This window comes from Esox lucius, chromosome 17 (assembly GCF_011004845.1).
Source record: "Esox lucius isolate fEsoLuc1 chromosome 17, fEsoLuc1.pri, whole genome shotgun sequence".
Classification (NCBI taxonomy): Eukaryota; Metazoa; Chordata; class Actinopteri; order Esociformes; family Esocidae; genus Esox; species Esox lucius.
This window is the reverse complement of record NC_047585.1, coordinates 10,995,823-11,014,197: the sequence shown is the minus strand read 5'-3', so window position 1 is coordinate 11,014,197 and position 18,375 is coordinate 10,995,823. Positions and strand designations below refer to the sequence as shown.

The window sequence follows — 18,375 nt, the reverse complement described above, 5'->3', positions numbered from 1 at the left end:
TATTTAATAACCTGCAAAATCTGCAGTGTTTCTTACTTACAAAGCATATAGAGGTCGTTAATTTTTATCACAGGTACTCTTCAACTGTGAGTGACGGATTCTAAAACAGTTGGGATGGTGTTCTTGGGGTTGTATTCATCCTTCTTCTTCCTCCAAACATGGCGAACAGAGTTAAGACCAAAAGCTCTTTTTTTGTCTCATCAGACCACATGGCCTTCTCCCATTGCTCCTTTGGATCATCCAGATGGTCATTGGCAAACTTTAGATGGGCCTGGACATGCGCTGGCTTGAGCAGGGGGACCTTGCGTGCGCTGCAGGATTTTAATGTGTTACTAATGGTTTTCTTTGAGACTGTGGTCCCAACTCTCTTCAGGTCATTGATTAGGTCCTGCCATGTAGTTCTGGGCTGATCCCTCACCTTCCTCATGATCATTGATGCCCCACGAGGTGAGATCTTGCATGGAGCCCCAGACCGAGGGACATTGACCGTCATCTTGAACTTCTTCCATTTTCTAAAAATTGCGCCAACAGTTGTTGCCTTCTCACCAAGCTGCTTGCCTATTGTCCTGTAGCCCATCCCAGCCTTGTGCAGGTCTACAATTTTATCCCTGATGTCCTTACACAGCTCTCTGGTCTTAGCCATTGTGGAGAGGTTGGAGTCTGTTTGATTGAGTGTGTGGACAGGTGTCTTTTATACAGGTAACAAGTTCAAACAGGTGAACAGGAGAGCTTCTTAAAGAAAAACTAACAGGTCTGTGAGAGCCGGAATTCTTACTGGTTGGTAGGTGTCATGCAATAAAATGTAAATTAATTATTAAAAAATCATTCAATGTGATTAACCTGGATTTTTGTTTTAGATTCTGTCTCTCACAGTTGAAGTGTACCTATGATAAGAATTACTGACCTCTACATGCTTTGTAAGTAGAAAAACCTGCAAAATCGGCACTGTATCAAATACTTGTTCTCCCCACTGTATATAATATGTATATATAAACACACAGTGCCATGAAAAAGTATTTGATTTCCTCTTTTATCTATAATTCCTCTTTTAGTGTATATTTGTCACACTGAATGGTGTCAGATCTTCATTTAAAATGTAATATATATGAAGACCCTGAGTAAACAATATTCAGTGGTGAAATTATAATTATATTTATATAAGGAGAACAGTTATCCAAAATCAACTGGCCTTGTGTGAGAAAGTGGTTTCTACCCTGAACTTAACTGCTTGCACCACCATTTGCAACAACAACTGCAACCAAATGCTTCCTGTAATTAGAGGTCTGTTTTTCACATCGCTGTGGAGGAATGTTGGCACACTGTTTGCAGAAATGCTGTAATTCAGAAACATTGGAGGGTTTTTGAGCATGAATTGCTTGTTTAAGGTCCTGCCACAGCATCTCAGTGGGGTTCAAGTCATGACTAGGCCATTCTAAAACCTTAATTTAATTTATTTTGAGACATTCTGCGGTGGACATACTTATGTTTAGGATCATTATCCTGTTGCATAACCAAATTACGCTTCAAATCACGGACTGAGAACTGGACATTCTGCTTCAGAAATGTCTGGTAGAGAGCAGATATTCATGGTTCCTTCATGTCTTCCAGGCCCTGAGGCAGCAAAGCATCCCTACACCATCACAGTACAACCACCAGGTTTGACTGTTGGGATTATGTTCTTATTGTGATGTTATGTTTACTTCACACCTGATGTCATAACAGGACCAGTGTCATTGGGCCAGTTGGTGTTTGGTAACTTTTGTCTTCAAAATAGAAAATTCTAATTTAAACACAAAAGGTTGTGTTTACTCGGGTTCGCTTAATCTTTTATTACATTTTGTATGAAGATCTGAAACCATTCCGAGGGACATATATGCAATAATAGAGGAAATTAGGAAGGGGAAAATACTTGTTCATGGCACTGTATATATACATTAACATGTTGGTTTGTCATATATTGTAATGAGGCAAAACACAGGGAACATCCACCAGTGATGGGACACGCAAAGCTGATGCTTCGAGTCTTGCTTCAAAATCTCAACCCAGTCTGCTCAAAGTGAAAGAGCCGAGGCTTGCATCCAAGCAACAATATCACGTGATTGATGACATTTGAAGCTTCAGACTTCACTCAACCTTCTGTTAAGGTTTTAAAACATGACATGGTGCTTTCTAACCCTGCTTTAATACATATGAAACTTCATTAGTCTACCAACTAATGATTAAGTCTTGAACTAATGAGATTCACAAATTAAAAGGTAAATGTAAAAAAAAATTGTGCTACACATCATTCATTCATATCAGTCCACAACATAGACTTTTGTTACAATTATCTTAGAATTTTTTGTTGGATATCATTTGGCCGATAGCTCAACAGCTGTAGACGGATACGTAATTATGTTGTGTGTCTGTGGTTTGTCAGTTCCTTGTTTGCTCTTTCCTGTTCTCATTTCAGTTAATCAGTTAATTCCTTTCACGTGTTTAGCCCCCACCTGTTTCTGTTCATCTTGTTAGTCTGTGTATTTAGTTCAGGCATTTTTGCCCCATCCTTGGCAGTAATTGTGTTGTATTGTGGCGTTCCATGATTCTGTGTAGAGTCTACTTTGTATCAGTATTGCATGGCACTTGCAACCCTGCATTTGCCTCAGCCTCGCTTGCAGCGTTACAGCAATTGCTTTAGAAAGCCTGGTTTGAGTCCCAATGATAACTTTTTTCAAATATTGTTTTGCTGAAACCCCTGGCAACAATGCATTTGTAGTTTTTGAGGCGGTGCTTTTGAGGCATATTCCTGTTTGGAAGGTTTATCTTCTTTGCTGATGCAATTTGTCCATGTTCTGCATATGCTGTAGTGATTTTTAAGACTGTTCTCCTTGACAATTGAATAATTTAGTTATTTGGGCAACAACTACTTGGCCTCTTCAGGCTACTTTGAGAACTCAAATGTCAAAGTTCTGATTGTCAGATCTCTTTATAGTTGATAATTGGCAATCAACCTAATGTGACTTGTGGTGCAACATTTCAAATTGTGATTTAGTAACTTCAAAGTAACAGTCCTTGCTTTTCTGTGGTATTTCAGTTATTTTGTCCACCCACTTTGTATATTTCTATTAACTTAATAGGGGTAATATCAGAAAATGTCTCTAATAAATCTGCAGTAGAGTGAAAGGACAGTGTTCACAATATTTATTCAGCCAGGAATTATGTTAAGCACATTCTACAATGCAGACATGGTGTTGGACCAAAATGGAAAATCTGCACCTTTATTGTCCTTAAGACGTGTTCATGTCCTATTTAAGCACATTGATGAACATTGGTATCCTGGGCCATGCAGAATCCCTCATTTGCTGGTTGTGAAAAATAAACATAGTTCACAAAATGTTTGTTGAAGTGAGAAAACAAACATTAGAGGGATACATATAGATATTAATTTCTACGACCGTTCAGGTAATTTCCGGACTAGTTATAGTACAGGTCATTCAGGGTTTATGCTTAAGGGGAAATGTGTATTAAAATGGCCTTATTGTACAAATGTTTACAAAGGTATACATTGACTAAGGGATCACGAGTTGCCTTTGGAAGGGGGGTTGTCCAGGGGTAGACCCATAGGGTCAAGCTTCCTCTCTCACATTAGGAAGAGACCTACGGGCGGATTTAGGTTTTGTTTTTATGACCTTCCCAGGATGTCTATGGGATTTATGGAATAAAAGTGGCTATTTGTGCATATGTTTAGAAAGGTGTATGTGCATTGACTAAGGGTAGAAGTACATTTTTCCCCGGGAAGGGGGAATGACCATGGTTGGTTCCATAGGGTCTTCTGGATCAATGATGACTATGTATAAACCTGAATGGGGTGTGCATATGCACGTGTGTTTTGACTAAGGGGAATTCTTGAGATCAATACATCCTTGGAAGGTTGGAGTTAGGAAGCCAGGAATGGGTGGCCAATGGCAAGACCCCTTCAAGTACTGTACGTCATTAACAAAGATCAAGCTTCCTCTCACACACTAGGAAGAGACTTACAGGCGGAGACTTTAGGTTTTATGTCTTTATGACCTTCTCAGGGTGTCTAAGGGAATTATGTATTGAAATGGTCTTATTGTGCATAGAAAGGTGTGATTTGACTAAGGGTTATGGCCATGAGTTGCCCCTTTTTCCCGCAAGGGGGGTTGACCAGAGATGGTTTCACTGAGTCATAGGGTCTTCTGGATCAGTGGTGACTTGTTTCAATATCTGTATAAAGCGGTATCCTCTCTCACACACTAAGAAGAGACCTGAATGCAGGTTTAATAATTACTTTCTTTTGCATAAATGGTGACTATGTAAAGCTGAATGGTCTGTGTGTTTGTGTTTGTTGACTATGGGAATTCTTGAGATCAATGCTTCCTTGTGTTGAAGTGTGTGCTTGTTATGTTTAGAAGATCTACTGTTTTGACTGAACTTCTGAGCTAACTAGCTAACTGCCAACTGACTAACCCAAGGAGTTTTGGATACAGATGAATAGTGAGTCATACAGCCATATAACGAACTGTCAAGATTGCAAAAGTTTTTGGTAGTCAAACAAGTCCTAGTACCCTCCCCGTCTAGGCCAGGATTTTGATTGTGCAGAAACTGTCTGTGAGAATAGGTAGTCTGTCCTAGCTGATTAGGGCGTAGACCGGTATGTTGAAGCGCTCAACTGTATTTCGTGCAAGACCATAATGCAATTTTGTGTTTTTGGCGATCATACAGTGACTTGTACAAGTAATATATAATGCCGTCCAGTTGTACAAATACAATAGAAGGAGGACTGCAGCCTCTGACACTCATGATGCATTCATGTTTAAATATCATGGCGCAAATGAAAAGAATAATTCACAACAATACCTGAGAAGGTTTTCTGGCTAAACAAGATGGATTCTGAGGAATTCGTGAATGGAGGACCGATGGAGAGTGTGGTACATAAATAAAGAAAAGACTAAGGAAAGTTAAGATGACCGAGAAAGGACAACAGTCGAAAGGAGACAAAGGAGACAAAGGAGACATTCAAAATGGATGAAGATTTATTTAGTTTGACCACCTGGCCAACCAATGACAGTCACAGGATAGAGTCGCTTTGGTGGGACCACGGAATCATGGACTATACAAGGAACTGACGTGAGCTTTCAAAATCATTGATTCAGTTCTTAAATGTTTATTTCCTAAAATGTATCATACCTAACCTTTGAATAAAGCTGGAACTTATCAAGGAAACCTGATCACTTTCCTTGGTAATTGCCAAGCTTATTTAATTGAATATTATATGCAGTTTGAAAAGCACTTTGATGGTATATAGCATGCTTTAATGGGCATTCAAAAGATCCTCTTTTGTCCTGTCATGCTTGAACATGTTTTAATAGGTATTCAAGAAATAGCCTGTTTTGTTGTGCTTTGTCATGTCTGATGTCATTAAGAGTCAAACACATTTAATGCTTTGGTTATGTTATAATCCATTAGGCTTCAAGGGAGGTCTCACGACAATGTGGTTAGGCCTTTACCAGGCCCACCGCATGGTAATATTCTGCTGCGTGCTGAGCTGTTCGCTGGCCCACGTGAGTACATCTAAATCTAGTGATACATCAGAAATTGGTACATTTATCATTTTCTAATCTGGTAAAATAGTCTCATGGTTTTCTCTCTCCTTGTATATTGTATAAGTGGTAGAATGAAGAATCCACATGATAATAATTGAAAATTAAATTGTCGTAGCCTACAAAAGAGTGTAAAACAGCCAAAGCGAGTTTATTCCCCATAAAATAAGATCACCTATTTTAAATGTTGAATTGTGTTTGGTTAAATAATGTAGTTTTTCTTTGTTTGTGTTTACCAATGATTACTGAGATAATACTTGTGCTTTTAAACAGGCGCCTGATACTCGTTAATGGAGGTTATATTCTAAAATGGTAAATTGACTAATGAACAAATAGAGAATTGATATAACAGTGTTTAAGGCCTACATTGAGTTTCCTTTGGATTACTTATTGTACCTTGATTTTAGTGACGTCATACATCTGTTTTCTGTCTACATCGCCATTCTTATGAGTTGCCTTAAATTTCCATCCTAATGTTGAGTTCATGTGTAGATATGACAAGCACATTTTTACACCCTAATGTTGAGTTCCTGTGTAGATATGACAAGCACATTTTTACTCCCTAATGCTGAGTTCCTGTGTAGATATGACTAACACATTTATACAAACAATATTAGATGGGTAGGACACATCTTCAGTAATGGGATAATCAAACATTAGGTGAAATCTAAAATATATTTTCCTCTCAATAGCTTTAACATTGAAATGTATCATTTTGAAACCAACTGAACTAAGGGTAGAGACCAAAAGTCATCCCCGATTTTTGATGATAGTACAATCTTAATGTCAATAGAACCACAGACATGGTCAACAAATTTGTTAGATTCTGTCCATTTCTGATCCATGAACAAAATGAATGCAACAGGAAGTCAGGGGAGAGCCATCTTTATTCAGCATGAGGTTACAATGTTAAACTTCTTTCTTTAATTTTTCTCTCTCCAAATGATTACAACGTCTTTTATACCAGGAGGTGGTCAGTGTTCATAGCCAACCATTACACAGACTATTAAAAGAAATAGTTTGTCCTACAAAATACCCTTGAATGGCGTATTACAACCTATGACCCAAGGGTCTATTCAGAGAGTCCTATGACAGTCACATACACTGTGCCTATCAGGAGGTATGGACAGGGTGTTTGGGACCCATCAGTAATGGGGCATCACATTTCCTACCTAGTGTCCTCCATACAAAGATAGTTAGTATTCTAATACATTGTGTCAGTTAATTCAATTACTTTTCATGCTCAATATCTTTCAAATTCATTAGGGTTTGGCTGACTGCCACTATTTAAAATAAAATTGAAATGAAGTTGGAGAAATTCCTATGTTAATCAAGACATTGTTTGTCTGAGGTAGTTTAGCCGTTGCCTGTGAAAATTCTAAATTTGAGTGCTGTAGATATGCAAATACAATCACCCTGGTGGTTGCAGCAGGTAAACCACTGTACATGGGCTGGAGTTTTTCTCTCCTACAATTTAGTTGAGCAGCTTATCCCCTAGTTAGGCATGTGCCAAGAAACTACAAGGGTTTATGAATGCATGGTAGCCAAGTTCGCAGACCGGTGTGAAGGTACTGAGGTAAAGTTACATTTGACAGCTGTTTGGATATGAAAGACACATTTGTCAGTAGGTTATATGGTTTATAATTCCTTCGCACAAGTGACCGTGTTGCACATTGACGTCTTTGACTGTGTTTGTGAATGTTGTGTTTTTAACATTTCCACTTTGTTTTTTGATGAATATACAGTATGCAACTCCATATTGAATGCATCCCTACTACCAATTCTCTATTATTCATATCTGTCTTAAATTATGGTCAGTGCGGGTTTAGGATGGCGCCTCCTGTGGCTGTATTTGTCATTGTTCTGCTTTCACTTATGGTGTCACTTTCCATTGACTTAATGAAGTGAATGCAGGGGGATGTATGATATAATAATTGATTATGATTGGAAAGAGCTGAACCGAGAGTTCAGAGTGAATCAAACTGGTGCTTATAAGGAGTTACATGAAAACTTTTGTTTTTCCTGTTTCCATAGTTATAACAGAGCAATGGCATCTGATATGTTTTACATCTTCCATTCACAGGATTGAATTGAGGGTTCACTTGCCTTGATAGGGTGTACGCTTCACTCTAATGAGATCCACACCTTTTCAGGACTGATCTATTGTCTTGTTGTTGGGAGTTGACGGAACAATACCCAGTGGATGGTAGTTTGGACTGTTGTACCACACTAATCGTTGTTTTTTGCGGTTATACTTTCAACAGATCCGGACATCACAAACCCTTTTCTGATGATACATCACATTACCGACTGGAAACAGACATCTGAGTGTGTGAGTACCAGCAACATGTTCATTAAAGATTTTTCCACACTGGTTGAATCTTTTCCAAATTTTCCTGACCACTCACATGTCAGAACGATGCCAGGGTCAGATCACTTCATCACACTCCATCTGTAGATGAATCATCAACAGCGAGAGCAGAATCCACCTGAAGGACTCCATATACTACGTGTCAGAGTACCATGGGCCATTTGACAGGAAAGGTCACATGGTCCCAACACAGTGGAAAACACTGTTGTGGTGTTAATCTTGAATTAGTGAAGTGTTGGAAGCTCACTGTTCCATTATAAACCTACACTGACTTGTTGGGACAACCAGGCAATTTGTTGGGTCCACAACACACTGACTGCAATAACTGATATTGGAAATTTACATCACTGATACAAGACAAAGAAAACTGAAGACAAGAACTTAAGGACACTTGATTGGAAACTAACTTAATTCCTTACAATCTAAGATTTTCCTAAATTACCTGATAGGGTGATTTCATATGTATTAAGGTTTGTTTCGCGCAAGACAAGTGGGTAACTCTGTATAATGACAATCCCAATATTGGACTTTGACGTATTTGTGATGATGCTTAATTATTGATATTATGATAGCTATCACGGTATGTTTGGATAGTGAATCCTTCCTTATTAAAGGCAGAATTTGTTTATAGGTTCAGGAGGATATGCACTAGTATTTTGTATGATATTGTAGCATGGATGATGATGATGGTCAGATACTCCTTTTTGTTGTTTTGTCTTAGTCATTTGTAACATAAGTGTATGGGCCTTTTCTTTTCATTAGGAATTTAATTGAATTTTTTATGTTTTATCAAACATGTAATGCTTTTTGTTAAAATGTTTGATGGGGGGGATTTTTGAAGTGTATGCTTGTTATGTTTAGATAAACAGATGTTCTTGTGTTATCTGTACACAGGAAGTCACGTTCTTTCAAAGTGACAGTAATTTGCCAATGGGCTTATGTTGTAGCCCTGAAAAGGGGAGAAGATTAATACACAAAACTCGCACACTGTTTCTCCACTGCAAGCTTTATGTAGAATGGTCATTCTTTGTAATAACAAAATTAAACATTTCTATTTCAAATTAAACTCATTGACATATTATCATATCAGCATTCAACAATTTGTACCGTACACATATTTAAGTACGTGAGTACACTCCTTTATAATATAGGCTCTATGAAACCCAAGACCCTATAAAGTATACACAGAAATACAATAAAACATTTAAAGCATTTTACGGTTCCCTGAGACTCAGCTCTTTTAAATTTTACTCTATTAAATCATAAATGCATATTTACTCAATGGCAAATCAGTCATAAGCATGTAAATGTAACTGTTTTAGCCTGAAATTCAAAATGTACTTTTACTCTACACATATTTTAAGCAAGTCGACAAATCAGCACTATATAAACAGGATTACACCTTAAATACACAAATATTGAACATACACGAGCTTCGCGCCATTATATACTGAGACCCCCCCGTCTCAGTTCCAAGGTGTTACGCTGCTATATTATTGTGCTGAGGGATATGAGGAATGCACTACTAACTTTTCTCAGTCTCCTCCAGTTTTAAATTTTAGGAGGAGATTAGGTCCTGGTCCACACCTGCGGATTACCTGGTTTGGGGGGTCCGTTGCTGTCACTGTCCTTGTCCACCTGGTCATACTTCTGACCTAGTCTAAAATCAAATAGACTCTGGATTTAGCCCAGAGTAATTTATTTATTATTCCAATTGGACTCTTAATATCTCACCCGGCACAGCCAGAAGAAGACTGGTCACCCCTCTGAGCCTGGGTCCTCTCTAGGTTTCTTCCTAAAATTCGACCTTCTTAGGGAGTTTTTCCTAGCCACTGAAATTCAACACTACTGTTGTTTGCTCCTTGGGGTTTAAGGCCGGGTGTCTCTGTAAAGCACTTTGTGACAACTGCTGTTGTAAAAAGGGCTTTATAAATAAATTTGATTGATTGATTGATATAGCCCCAACGCCATACCCAACGTGCTTAAAATGGAGTCCTGAGCTTGCGCATTACTAAACTACACATTTCAAACACACATCAATATAACAATTGCTTCTGTGTACTTTTAAACATATTATTAATCCTATTAAAGTATTTTAACTAATCATCACACTTCATACCTGAAAAGGGGAGAAGATTAATACACAAAACTCACACACTGTTTTTCCACTGCAAGCTTTATGTAGAATGGAGAAAACCTGTGAGCTCTCCCCCTAGTGTTAACACAGACCAGAACAATCGATCGTCCAACTTATCGTGCCCATAAACTGATCCCAGATAAACTCAGTATAACTATAAACTACATTTTTTTTTTATCGACTTTTCTACTTATTGAAAATAGTGAATCTAATTATATATCACCATGTACACAGACATGTGCATTTTTAAAATACATGTTCCTTTTCAATCTGTCACACTTATAGTACTGAGATGTGTATTGCAGGTTGGGATGTCTATAAATCTGAGGTATGACCAGATGTTTTTTGAAATTAGATGAGATTGAGTTTGTAAGACCCGTGTATGAAGACCGAGTCTGTAACATCTTGAAAAATAGACTACCAAACGCTGCAATAAATAATTGAATTACTCTCTCCCTTGACAACCAGGTATGCAATCATTATTTCAACCACTATACGAAACGCCGGATTTCTAACACTTGGAAGATGGGAATTAGGAAACCTAAGGGTTGTGGTCATGAGTTGTGTTGTGGAAATTTCTTTATACAATGTATTCTCACTGATTAAAGGACTGATTCCCACTGTTTAGATGGGTAGAGGAATGTGGGGGATCTGGTATTTGCATAGGGGGCATCATTGACTGGTATCAGCTGATGAAAGGGTTACTCTTTATCTCCTTATCTGTCTAAACTCATCAGGGCATCTATTGTCTGTTCGGGTTCGGTTGGAACCCTTAGAATTGAAGAAGGTATTTATGGCAGGAAGGAGAGCTGTCCTTTGTGTGATGTTTAGGTTATAATGGAACAAAGGGAATGTGTCCTGATTGATCTGGAATGTCCAGGATTTGTCACACCCCTCTCCTGTCTTCAAATACTGTCGATTGCCTGTTTTCATTTAGAGACTATTCACTGTTACTTTGTAACCTGCGTACTCTCTCCTTGCAAGTTTTATTAAAACCGTTTATTGCGCAATTGATTTCTCCTGTCTTACCTACCATTTTCATAGAACTGTTTTGTACTTTAGAAATTGCCATCACATTTTGGGGGCACGCCCGGGTTGTCCAAATCCTGATCGGTTCGAGTCTTTTTCCACAGCAGGTTTACCGTGCACGGCCTGAGAACATTCTCTGGACTCTATTATCGTCCTAATAGGCTATCCTGTGAGGGGTTGAGAGAGAGTACCTGACTGGAGCTGTGACTCGTGCCTGATCAGTACAGGTTTCCTGCGGATATTGAATTTGGAGGTAAGAACGCAATACGGTTAACGGTTTAAAAACTTAAAGTTGGACTTTATAGTTTAATATCTGCAGTAAAAGGTTGGACCTTTTATAATATCTCATTTGTGGGCTGACGAGCTCAACAACGCATGCTGGGCACGTTGGTTGAGGTAAACTAGATTTACTGTGTGAATCGGGAACATGGGAAAGTGCGGCAGTAAACCATTGAACGTCCCTTGTAGTTACGTTGGGCCGGCAGAGGTAATGAAAGATAAGTATGGTGTTTGGACATGTGAACAATTGTACCTCTGGGAGTTTTTGGGTTTTCCAAAGAATGGCAGCTTTAGCCAAAGACAGTTGCTTGGGTTGAAAGAGAAGTTGGAGGAATACGAGCAGGGGAAAATTAAGAAAATACAGAAGGGGAGACGGAAAGTAGATTGGAAAGCTTATGGTATGTGGAAGGAAGAGACTGATAAAAGATTTAGGCAGAGTAGTGTAGGGACTACTGATCAATGTGTTCTGGCTCCTCTTACTAAGGTGGATGTGGATCTGGATTGCCCTCCGTCTGGCGGCCCTCCTTCATATTCTGCTGCCTCACCACGAAGGTCCACAGCAGATCCTGAACCACAAACAGAAAAGTCGCCGAAAATGTTGCGAGTCCCACTCCTGTCCGGAAGATTTATCCTTCACTCGCGGCCGACTTTTGTGCGACATCCCCAATTGCTTGGAGGACCAGGAGCGTCACGTCGTCTGAGAAGCCTGAAGGTCATTTCCCGATGGTAGAAGTTGCTAATCCATCCGTGGGAGGTGAAGAACATGGGCCCTCTACTATTTTCGTCTACCGGCCATGGTCGCCTGCCGACCTTAAAGACGTGGCCGTCTCACAACCCAACCCGGATTTGGAAGGAGGAGAAGAATTCAATCGTGTTTTTCTCCAGATGCTTGAACAATATAGACCAAATATAGTTGAAATCGAAATGGTAATGATGAAAGCTCTAAGGCTCAGGTGGGGAAGGGTGAAAGGAGACTGGCCCGTGCAGAATGGCCCGTATAATTGGGGTGCTGGTTCTCAATACAGGATAACCATCATGGCGCTGTGTGGACGGATAGGTGCCTTTTTCCTGAGACGGATGAACTGGGAGAAAATTTCTGTCTGCAAACAGAAGCTGGGGGAAAGAGTCACAGACTATCGTAACAGACTTGAGAAAGAATTTGAAATTCACAGCGGGATGGACAGAAAACCAGACGGGGCTAATGATTCTCCCTGGGAACAACAGTGTAAGATAAGACTGGTGGCTGGGTTGCTCCCAGATTTGCGGAAACATGTAAAAGAGCACTGCGTGGCCTTGGACGAGGGCCGCATAGAAATCGTTTGGCCGTATATCAATAACGCCGAAAGAGTCTACGAGGGCCGAGAAGATAAGAAAAAAGACGACAGGGAAAAGCGTGAAACGAGACTACAGATGGCCCAAATAGGTTTCTACAACGGCTATGACCAGAGAGGCCGAGGACGTGGTAGAGCTAGAGGACGGGCACCGATTCGAGGCAGAGGACGAGGTTATGTTAACCGCTCAAAGTCGGACAATGCCTGCCTCCGTTATGGTTCCCTTGAACATTGGATTCGCGAGTGTCCTGAAAAGGACCCAAGAGAGGATGGACGAATGAATAGGGACAATTTTAATTCCAGTGGATTTACAGTGAACAACCCAAGGGTGAGGGGGTATTGACGGTCAGGCGGGGCGGTCCAGAGCACATCAGCCGGTAAGATCGACCCATTACAGGACCCCGCACATATTGATGTTATGCAGACACTTAATGTACAAGCTTTTAGAGAGACTGTAGAGTACCAAGTTAAACCCACAATGTTTCTTACAATTAATGGTAAACAGATTTTTTGGTTGATTCCGGAGCGGGATATTCTGTCCTTAGAGCTCAGGAATGGGACCCGCTTCCAAAATTAAGTGGTAGAACTATAGTTACAGTAGGGGCTAGTGGGGGACAGACCACTGAGCGATTTACAACCCCTCTGTCGGTTGTAGACGACGAGGGCAAGCGTTATCCAAAACATTCATTTCTGTTTTCCAATTGTTGTCCAGTTAATTTGTTAGCTAGGGATTTGATGACACAGTTAGGGATCACACTAGAATGTTCAGACAAAGGCATGCGAATTAAACGTACTGTTTTGCAAGCAGTTCAAAATGGTGTTCAACCTGTTGATTATTGATATTCATGGGATTTAGAAAGAACAGGGCATAGAGCTGTTTCACATGAGTTGGTAAATAAGGCGATGAATAGAGTAGACACTGGTTTGGTTTTGTTTATGGATGTGAGCGACTTGCGTTGCTCGGCGAAGTTTTCAGAAAGTCAGGATGTTGGTTTTAAGAAGGTGTGGTTTGATAATGGTAAAAGTGATTTTTTGGCGGGTGAATATGTATACTGGTCTGTGGAGGGTTTTTGTGCCTGGTCTGTGCGGAATGTGAGAGAGGTGTCTCGCTTTTTTGATGTGGAGGGTTCAGAACCCCATGTTCCCCTTGCTAAACTTGTGTTTGGCTAATGGGATAGCCTGGGTCCTTGGGTGAAGGGGTGCAATACAGTAGTGGACTGGGTCCCTTGTCACATGGTGGGAGTGGAATTTTCCGCGGCAGCCCAGGCCTATAGGGAGAGGTTTGGGTGCTCCGTTTTGGGTAAACGGGAAGTACATCTTATGCTGCATGACGACTGGGTCCGTCAGGTCTGCGCAGTCCAGGTGGCTGCTACAGATCCTAGGTTAGTGGAAGTTCCACCCTCCTTGTGGTCACAGCATGAATATGATGTTGGGTTAATTCACAATGCACAGCCTCTTGTAGTTACACCTAGAGGACCCCATAGACCATGCCAGGCTCAATACCCACTGAGAGCAGAGGCTATTGAAGGGATAGCTCCCGTGTTTAAAGCATTGTTAGAAAAAGGCATAATTGTTTCATGTCCAAACAGTCCTTGTCGCACTCCTATTTTCCCAGTTAAGAAAGCCAAGGTTGCTGGACAACCTGTGGCTTGGCGGTTTGTACAAGATCTTAAAAAAGTTAATGAAGCAGTATATGCGCGTGCACCGATTGTACCTGATCCATATACAATTATGACTCAGGTTCCGAGCAATAGTAATTTTTTCTCAGTGGTCGACGTAGCTAACGCTTTTTTTTGGGGAATCGCACAAGGAATCGCAATTTTGGTTCGCTTTTGAATTTTCCGGCCAATTGTACACGTGGACGAGATTGCCTCAAGGTTATTGTGAATCTCCTGCCGTGTTTGCGGCCGCGCTCAAAGATAACTTGGAGGGGTTTCAATTTCAACATGGTAGTACCCTTATCCAATACGTTGATGATCTTCTTGTCTGTTCCCCAGATAAAGATACGTGTGAAAAAGACACTGTGCTGTTGTTACAGCACTTGGCCTCCCAAGGTCATGAAGCCAGTTTGAATAAATTGCAGTTTGTCCAAAAGGAGGTTATTTTTCTGGGCCATAAACTTACACCAGAGGGTAAAAGTCTCAGTACAGATAGAATAGAAGCAATTGTTTGCATCCCAAAACCTCTTACTAAAACTCAACTTCTGTCCTTTCTGGGCATGACAGGTTTCTGTAGGCAATGGGTTCCTGAATATGCCCGTTTGGTACAGCCCTTGCAGGACATGGCCTATGGCCAGAAGCTTGCTTCACATGATAGAGTTGTGTGGACTCCTGAGGGGGATGCTTCCTTTACTTCTCTAAAACAGGCCCTAACTACCTCTCCTACTTTAGGGCTCCCCGATAATAAAAATAAGTTTATCCAAGCAGTGTGTGAAAAGGATGGTTATATGTCCTCTGTCTTAATGCAGAAACATGGGGATAAGTTGAGGCCAATTGCATACTTTTCTTCTAAATTAGATGCTGTGGCACAAGGCCTTCCCTATTGTCTGAAGGCTGTGGCAGCGGCGGCTGATGCTGTTCTGCGTTCACGACCTCTGGTGTGTTATCAGCCGCTTGAGCTATGGGTTTGTCATTCTGTTGCCTCTATTTTGTTGGAACACAAGACTAGTCATCTGTCTGGGGCTAGGTTTCTACATTACCATAACATTTTGCTGTCATTGCCCCATCTCACTGTTGTAAGGAGTCCTGTTTTAAATCCAGCCACTTTCCTCCTTACGGAGGTAGATTGCGAGCCGCATGACTGCCTTGCTGCTATTAACCAACAGTGTACCCCTCGTGATGACTTGTCTGATGAACCTCTGCCGAATTGTGATCTTGTTTTTTATGTTGATGGGTCTGCCAGTAAATCTCCTATTTCCACTGTTAATCATGTTGGTTATGCCATTGTCACTGATCATGATGTGGTTGAGGGTCACAGACTGCCACATCACCTCTCCGCTCAAGCTGCGGAGCTGTTTGCTCTCACTCGAGCTTGCATCCTGGCTGAGTGTCTAAGTGTTACCATTTACACAGACAGTAGATATGCTTTTGGTGTTGTACATGATTTCGGTACATTGTGGAAAATGTGGGGGTTTATTACGTCTTCTGGTACTCAGATCCAACATGGGCAACTTATTCGTAACCTGTTGCAAGATGTCCTGTTACCTATGGAAGTGACGATATGTATATGTGAGGCCCATACTACAGGCAGAGATGTTGTTTCCCTTGGGAATCGCAGAGCAGATGCGGCTGCCAAAGCTGCTGCTCAGGCCCCTCCTCATTCTGCTCTGCAGATGACTCATCTGACCCCCACGGTGTCCCTCTCTGACCTTGTTGAAGCGCAATCTCAGGCTTCACCTAAGGAGAGAACCGCCTGGAAAAAGGCGGGGGCGTCCTATGTAAACACGGTTTGGATTGGTCCTAACGGTAACCCCTGTTTACCTAAATGTCTTTTCCTCTTCTACGCGGTGCTCTCACATGGCAGAGATCACACTTCAAAAGGGGGGATGGTGAATATTGTAAATAAGTATTGGTACACACAGGGCTTTACGAATTATGCTCAACATTTTTGTGTGTTTGAGGTTTAATATAGGGCGGGGACAAGTAGTCCCCCAGTCCAGCCATCCTTCCCCTGATGGCCCCTTTGACCATGTGATGATTCATTTTATTGAGTTAAACCCCTGCGAGGGTAAGAAATACTGTGTTGTGTTTGTTGATATGTTTTCCAAATGGGTTGAGGCTTTCCCGGCAATGGAACAATGGATCACACTTTGTGAACGGAGCTATTCAGAAGATGTCTGAGTACCTAGGAGTTGATCTGAAGACCCACTGTGCCTACCACCCGCAGAGTGGGGGGGCAGTGGAGAGAGAAAATGGGACTATTAAAATGAAACTCAAAGTTGGGTGAGGAGACGGGGTTGAACTGGGTTAAAGCACTCCCACTTGTGCTTACATACATGAGAGGAAGGCCCAGGGTGAAAACAGGCCTCTCCCCTCATGAGGTCATCACTGGAAGACCAATGAACACAGGCCTAGGCGCCCCTACTCACACAGACCTCACCTCAGAACATGTGAATGATACAATGTTAACATATAGCACTAATCTGTCAAAGGTTCTGAACAACATCCACAGGAGTGTGAGAGCTGCTCTACCAACTCCCATTGAAGGCCCACTGCACGACATCAAGCCTGGAGACTGGGTTGTCAACAAGGACTGCAAGAGAAAGCACTGGAGCAAGCCACGCTGGTTGGGTCCATACCAAGTTCAACTGGTCACTCAGTCTGCGGTCAAAGTTGCTGAACGAGGTACCTGGGTCCACGCCACGCACTGTAAGAAGGCTCCAGCATTAGAAGATACGGCGAAAGAATAGGTAAACTGAAGTTACCTAAGGGCGGCGTGGGTTGTGGTGCTAGTAACTAACAACTCCAACTCATCCTGCGATCATGGAGCCAGAGAGACAAGGACCATGGAACCCCTTCAGGAGGTCTGGAGGAATGAGATGCACCATCGGGTGCCTGCTGATTTTAAGTATTATCATCGTCATACCGATAGTGTGGATTTCCAAACCACACTGTGATGATCATGGACAGATTGTAAATATGACACCTGATGAAGCAAGGAAAGAGACATTTGTACACCGTGAGAAGAGGCCCGAACCACAGAAACAGACAGGGTTTGATTTTAAACAGACTATGTTAATCTCTTGTGACATGATGAGTTGCCCCCCGGATGGGGATTGCTATGTACTGACAAGCCCAGTGTTGAAGGATAATGAGTGGTATTGGTCTCACCTGAATACAGGAGGGAACACTATGTTCCCCTCACACCATTTTCCCAACCAAGTGAATAGGTGGAGATGTTATGATAATGATTATTGTGCTGTTAACATTTCCAAACCTCTAGGGGTAATCCAGGATTACTGGTGTTTCAGTACCAATGAGGGTACCACCCCTTGCAGATCACCCAACTTCCCTAAAGGTAGACCCGCTATGATATGTCCCTTAACAGTTGCACGTACTACTGTAGTTCCTACTCCTGCACCACGTCGTTCTGAACCAGGTAGAGTAAGGAGAGCACTGTTAGAGCCAGACAACATAGCCCTTAGGATAATGGTTGACTATGCAAAACACAAGAACATGACTAATTGTTGGATTTGCCAACACATACCAACATCTTCACGTTCTCCTATGTTAACCCCTATCCCATTTTCAGTAGCGGACTGGCAGACACATGGTTAGACAGATGTGGCAGCCCAAATGATACCACCAGATAAGGACTGTTATACCACATCAGCCATTCCTGACCAGCCGGGTGGGGCTAACTTAGATTTGGTCTATATGGTGATAGCAGAATTTAACAATCACCGTCGTCCTATGGGGGTAAACATTTCCAAATTATTTAAGTTAACCTACACTGAGCAAATAGGAAAAGGTGGCTTAATTGTAAGGATACAAATGACCCTGGTGCAGACAGACTGTCGCACTATGGAGCATAGAATCAGAACAGGTAGGACCTGTACTCCCTTACCAACAGGTTTCTCTGTTCGTATTGATGCAGTGGTTAACTATATCCCATGGGAAACATACA

The 18,375-nt window shown here is 41.4% G+C and overlaps 2 protein-coding genes across 7 annotated transcripts in view; both read left to right on the top strand.

Moving 5' to 3' along the window:
- LOC105008641 (adenosine receptor A1) overlaps nucleotides 1-11,387 on the top strand; it is a 62,471-nt gene extending 51,084 nt beyond the window's left edge. The window contains exons 1-4 of one of the 6 annotated variants that reach the window (XR_003777258.2): nucleotides 1,027-5,130; nucleotides 5,470-5,564; nucleotides 7,868-7,935; nucleotides 11,248-11,387. The gene's annotated coding sequence lies outside the window, so the exon portion shown is untranslated. Of the gene's footprint in view, nucleotides 1-1,026; nucleotides 5,131-5,469; nucleotides 5,565-7,867; nucleotides 8,216-11,244 lie in introns of those variants that run through there. The other 5 variants (XR_003777256.2, XR_002196334.2, XR_002196333.2 and 2 more) reach the window with 5 other exon arrangements.
- A 454-nt stretch (nucleotides 11,388-11,841) lies between these two features.
- Nucleotides 11,842-17,305, top strand: LOC114828859. Its single transcript, XM_034287368.1, has 2 exons — nucleotides 11,842-13,127; nucleotides 16,901-17,305. The coding sequence occupies exon 1, from the start codon at nucleotides 12,143-12,145 to the stop codon at nucleotides 13,091-13,093; it is 951 nt and encodes a 316-aa protein (XP_034143259.1). The 5' UTR covers nucleotides 11,842-12,142; the 3' UTR covers nucleotides 13,094-13,127; nucleotides 16,901-17,305.
- The last annotated feature ends 1,070 nt before the right edge of the window (nucleotides 17,306-18,375 follow it).